General features: G+C 35.3%; 1 protein-coding gene across 1 annotated transcript; it reads left to right on the top strand.

The window, feature by feature from the left end:
* Positions 1-4,408: 4,408 nt before the first annotated feature.
* LOC129963016 (uncharacterized) lies at positions 4,409-5,722 on the top strand. The gene has a single exon (XM_056077019.1). The coding sequence runs from the start codon at positions 4,409-4,411 to the stop codon at positions 5,720-5,722; it is 1,314 nt and encodes a 437-aa protein (XP_055932994.1).

Below are 5,722 nucleotides of genomic sequence, written 5' to 3'. Positions count from 1 at the left end.
TTTGTTGATCAGTAGAAATTAAAGAACATCAAATCCGCAATATGGCATCCCTGCCGGGATTAGAGCTTGATAAGTTTTTGATAGAATTTTATGAATAAGCATTTGAAAATCGAAACTTCGATTTATTGGAACATTTTCGAACATGTTTAGAAATTTATTTAGATTTGAAAATTAGAACATTTTAGAACTCAAGAACAATTTCGGTTTCAATTTTGAAAAATTAGAACTTTTTCTAACCAACTAAATTTGGTGTTTAGAAAATTAGATTTCCTTTTAGAATTACTTGCAACTTGAAGCAATAAATGGAACTTTTGAAATATTTATGAATGGTTGGATTTCTGACTCTAGCATCAGGAATATTTTTAGAAACGAAACTGAATTTTTATGAAACTTGAATTTAGAATTTTAGAATATTTGAATTTTTATGAAACTGGAATTTAGAATATTTGAATTTTTATGAAACTTGAATTTAAAATATTTGAATTTTTATGTAATTTGAATTTAGGAGTTTTGAATATTTGAAATCTTGTGAATTTATACTTTTGTATATTTATAGAAACTGAATTTTGAATGTGCTTTCTATTTGAAATTTTGAATATTTGTTTTTGAAATTGAAATGTGTAAAAATTGAAGTATTGTGGGGAATAATTTATTATTGAAATTGAATGCTTAGATTAGTAAAGAGTATTTTTTGAATATTTAAAATGTCGGAACAACAGCAATTTGATTTGTTAAAACGAAAACGGAAGTCTTTACGCGGTAACGAAAGCTGTAAACGATTTAGAAACTGAATTGGCTAATGAACAATTAAATTCTGAAAAGTTAGAGGAATTTTCTGAAATTCTTAATTGTAAATTCGAACAATTGTCTATAGTTGATCAACAACTTGAGCCTCTTTTTAATACAGATAATTTTGAGGAAGAATTTGAAACGGCGCAAGAATATAGAGATAAAATTTTACTTTGTCTGTTCCGCACTAAAAAGAAAATTAATCATGTTGCTAAGTTAAACTTGGATAATTCGTCATTAGTAGAAAACACGGCTTCGACTATTCCAACAGAAAACTTTCTTCCCCAGAATGTTGAAAGTATCAAAATTAAAATCCCCAAATATCATATAGCCAGATTTTTTGGCGATGATGCCTCTAAGTGGCTGACATTTTGGAACAGCTTTGAAACGGTTGTACATAACAATGAGTCATTAAATAAAGTCGACAAATTTAATTATTTAAAGGCTCATCTTGGAGGATCTGCATTAAATACGGTAGAAGTATTTCCTATTTCAGCAGCTGCGTACGATGAAGCAGTTCAATTATTGAAAGAACGATTTGCCAGTACTGAAGAATTCGTTCAAGCCCATATGAATAAAATATTATCTTTACCACCATTAAAAGATTCTAACGACATTCGGTCCTTCCGACAATTTGTTGATAACTGCAATGTTCAATTGAGAAGTTTGGAGTCTTTAGGTATTTCAACCTCACAATATGGAAGTATCTTGTGTCCAATAATCAAGAAACTTATTCCGGCTGAATTACTTTTAGAATACAATAAATCAGAAAAACAAAATTCAGGTTCTAAAATTGAGGAACTGTTATCCTTCATTACTCATGTCTTAGCTGCCAGAGAAAAAACGCAGTCTATTAACAAAACAAATAAATCGTGTATTGAATTGCGTAATCGTCGTATGGAGTTTAAATCCCAGGATCGCGAAAATAAAAGAATAAATAAAAAAGGTATCTCTACTGCTACTGCTAATGAACTGTTAGTGACTCCACTCAATGAAAATAGAAACAAAACGAAGAATAGCTGTGTCTTTTGTAAATCGATGACTCATACTACGAATAGCTGTGGACGTGCGATGACAGATCTTTCTCTACAGGAAAGAAAGAATATTTTATTGCGAAAGGGTTGCTGTTTTAATTGCCTTAAAATAGATCGGCATCTTAGTAGGAATTGTCCCATAAATAAAAAGTGAATTTTGTTCAGGATTACATCACAATTTTTTATGTTTTAGACAGCAACACATAGAAAGAAAAAATCTAGTTCAGACTGAGTCGACAGATCTAGGTAATCAGACTGGGGAGAAAGGTCTCACAGCAGTAAATACAAAATTGGGATGGACTGTTATGGGAAAATCGAACTCTAAATCCACTTTTGAATCCAAAAATTCATTACTGGTGCATTCCTTGCTTACAAATCAGACAAAAATTTCGGACTTATGGGAATTAGATTCTTTGGGAATTAAGGATCCAAGTGAAAAGAAAACGAAACTTGAGTTGCAAGATCTTACTTTAAAACATTTTGAGAATACGGTCTCGCAAAATGAAGATGGTAGATATTATGTATGCATTCCTTGGATCGATGGACATGATAAACTTAGTGATAATTTTCAACTAGCCGAAAGAAGGTTGAAAAATACTGTAAGATCTCTAAAAGGTAATAGTAGACTATTAGATTATGAGCAAGTGTTTTTTGAATTCGAAAATGAGGGGATTATTGAAAGGATTAATGAAAATGATCATGACAAAAATAAGAAAATTCATTACCTACCACACAGACCTGTGTTCAAAGAAAACTCTACAACCAAAATCCGCCCTAAATTTGATGGGTCCGCTCATCATGGACACTTTTGTTCTCTGAACTCTTACATTGAACTAGGATCTAATTTAATTGAACTAATACCTGCAATCTTGAATAGGTTTCGTTTAAGAAAGATAGGAGTAATATCGAGTAATATCGGATATTCGTAAAGCATTCTTGCAAATCGCTTTACACGAAAACGATAGGAACTTTCTACTTTTTTTGTAGTGGGAAGGTGGTGATTATGAAAAGGCTATTATTTATAGACATTGTCGAGTAGTCTTTGAAGTATCGTGCAGTCCCTTCCTGCTAGCTGTAGTATTAAATTTTCATCTAAAACGGGCACCTGAACATTTGAAAGCTGCAGCTGAAAAGCTACTAGACTCTATGTATGTTGACAATTGCGTAACGAGTGTGGAAACATTCGAAGAATACTTGTCTTTTCAACGAGACTAGAGAATTGTTGGCATTAGGAAATTTCGACTTACGTGGTTGGAGACATAGTAACATGCATTCACCTATTTTGGAGGAAAGCATTGATCAACATGATCTCTATTCGCCCGAGGTACAAGTTCTTGGTCTTTTGTGGAATGTGGAAAGAGATACTTTGTCCATCTCTTTCAAAGAGCCCGTTCTTGAAGAAGGACCCGTTTCGAAAAGAAAAATACTTTCCATTACTCATCGAATTTTTGACCCGATTGGAGTCACCTGCCCTGTAACTCTAATTCCCAAACTGATTCTGCAAGAGTGCTGGAAGATGGAAGCGTCTTGGGATTCTCCATTGCCTGAAGACATCGAGAAAAAATTTGAAATTTGGCAGCGTCAACTTAAAAGACTTGAAAGAATTAGAAATTTCACGGAGGCTGTCACACCTCGATCTTAAAGACGCCAGCTTGTCACTAGAGGTCTTTTGCGACGCTTCAAAATTGGCTTACGCTACGTGCGCATTTCTTCAAGTTGAGAAAGATGGCAAGGTGACCTGCCAATTAATCCAAGCACGATCAAAGGTTGCTCCTTTGAAAGGTATTTCTATCCCAAGATTGGAACTTTAATCTTGCATGATCGGAGTAAGGTTAGCCGATACGATAAAGAGAGATTTGCATTTGGAAGATATTGAAAGCACTTTCTGGTCTGATTCAATGGATGTTCTACATTGGATAAAAAGAGAAAGCCAATGGGCTACCTTTGTTGCTAATAGAGTGGAGGAGATAAGAAAACTATCTTCTGTGGAAAATTGGAGACATGTACCTGGTATTTCTAACCCTGCTGATCTCCTATCGAGAGGATGTACAGTGAGGACCCTCATCAAAAGTCATTGGTGAGAAGGACCTGATTGGATCAAAAGGTCGAAAGAAGATTGGCCAAAATCTGCTCATTTTCCAAATATGGAAGTGGTTAATTCAGAAAAGAAGAAGACTATTGTAACCGCTTCTGTTTTACAACTTGAGGAAAAGTATTATCATCGATTTTCATCGGATGTTAAAATTGTCCGAATTACAGCTTGGCTTTTAAGGTTTCTTAAGAATCTGAAGAATGGGAGAAATCGAAGAACAGTAGGTCCATTGAATTATGATGAAATCAAGAAGGCTGAACGTATTTTGCTGAAACAAGTGCAGTTAGAAGCCTTTTATGATGAGAACGACAAAAGGTTAAAATCTTTACAAGTTATCAAAGACTCTGAGGGAATTCTAAGAGTAAAAACCAGAATATTTTTCAGCGAAGACCATAGAGATTTTCTTCTACCCATAATTCTTCCCTCCGATCATCCTGTTGTCATGACTCTCATAATGTAGAAACACGAACATCATGGACATTCTGGAGTTCAAATGCTTATGAACCATCTTAGGGAAAATTACTGGATTTTGAAGTCAGGAAAAGCTATTAAAAAAGCTATAAAGTCCTGCATCATTTGCAATAGATTTGATGCAAAACCGGTTTCTGTTCAGGAGGGCCTATTGCCTCAAGACCGTGTGAGAGAGGCTGAAACTTCCGAAATCGTAGGATTAGATCTAGCTGGACCTGTCATCCTTAAAGAAGAAAAAAAGGCTTGGATTTTGAGCCTAACTTGCGCGGTTTACCGTGCAGTCCACCTCGAACTTTTAACTTCAGTATCAACTGAAAATTTCCTACTAGGTTTGAGGAGATTTATTGCACGAAGAGGTCGACCATCTGTCATCTATTCAGACAATGGTACAAATTTGAAAGGTGCTCATCGTCTACTGAAGGAAGTTGATTTCGAAAAACTGAAGAATATTGAAGAACTAAGTCCTATTTCTTGGACTTTTATACCTCCAAATGCCCCCTGGTGGGGAGGATTTTGGGAGAGACTTATCGGCCGTATGAAGCGGATTTTAAGAAGAACTTTAAGAAAGACATCTTTAAATCATGAAGAAATGAACACAGTTCTTTGTGACTGTGAAAGAGTAATGAATGCAAGACCACTTACTTATGTTTCGGAAGATACCGAAGATTTGGAATCCCTTACTCCAGCAATGTTCCCGCACAATATTAGAGAAACCGGTGTGCCTGATTTAGACCTAATTGAAGAAACTAAGTTTAATAAAAGATTGGCCTACCGAAACAGAATCCAAAAGGATCTAAGGAAACGTTTTCGATCGGAATACTTGGGACAATTGCGAGAAATACAAAAGGTAAAAAGAGAAACTGCTTTATGTATTGGAGACATCGTTTTGACTGAAGATAATACCAAAAGATTGAACTGGAATTTGGGGAGAATTTTGAAACTGTTTCAAGGAAAAGACAATAGAGCTAGAGTAGCTCTAGTTAAAACCAAGTTTGGTTCTTTTCTGCGTCCTGTGCAGAAATTATATCAACTTGAAGTGAGCGAAAAGGATAAACCTGTTGAACACAATACTAATTCTCCTCTAATTTCAGGTGCTAATAGACGAGAGACTTTTCCCATCTCTTTAGATAGGAAGACTTCCCTGATAGAGCCCCCTGATGGTCTTCCACTTCCTTCTAAAGAATCTGACTGTGGAACCGACATGGAGCCGACGATGGATTCTTCGCCTCTCCTTCCGAATGAAACTTTTCATCCTGTCTTTCCTGACGGAACTGAACATTTGGAACCAAGGCGATCCCGTTATGGACGATTGCTGAGACCTGTCCAAAGACTATGA

This window comes from Argiope bruennichi, chromosome 3 (assembly GCF_947563725.1).
Source record: "Argiope bruennichi chromosome 3, qqArgBrue1.1, whole genome shotgun sequence".
Classification (NCBI taxonomy): domain Eukaryota; kingdom Metazoa; phylum Arthropoda; class Arachnida; order Araneae; family Araneidae; genus Argiope; species Argiope bruennichi.
The sequence above is the reverse complement of the archived record's forward strand: the minus strand, read 5'-3'. Positions and strand labels throughout refer to the sequence as shown.

Bases quoted from the DNA above. Each gene is read 5' to 3' on its own strand.
- LOC129963016 (XM_056077019.1), top strand. From the start codon at position 4,409: ATGCTTATGAACCATCTTAGGGAAAATTACTGGATTTTGAAGTCAGGA.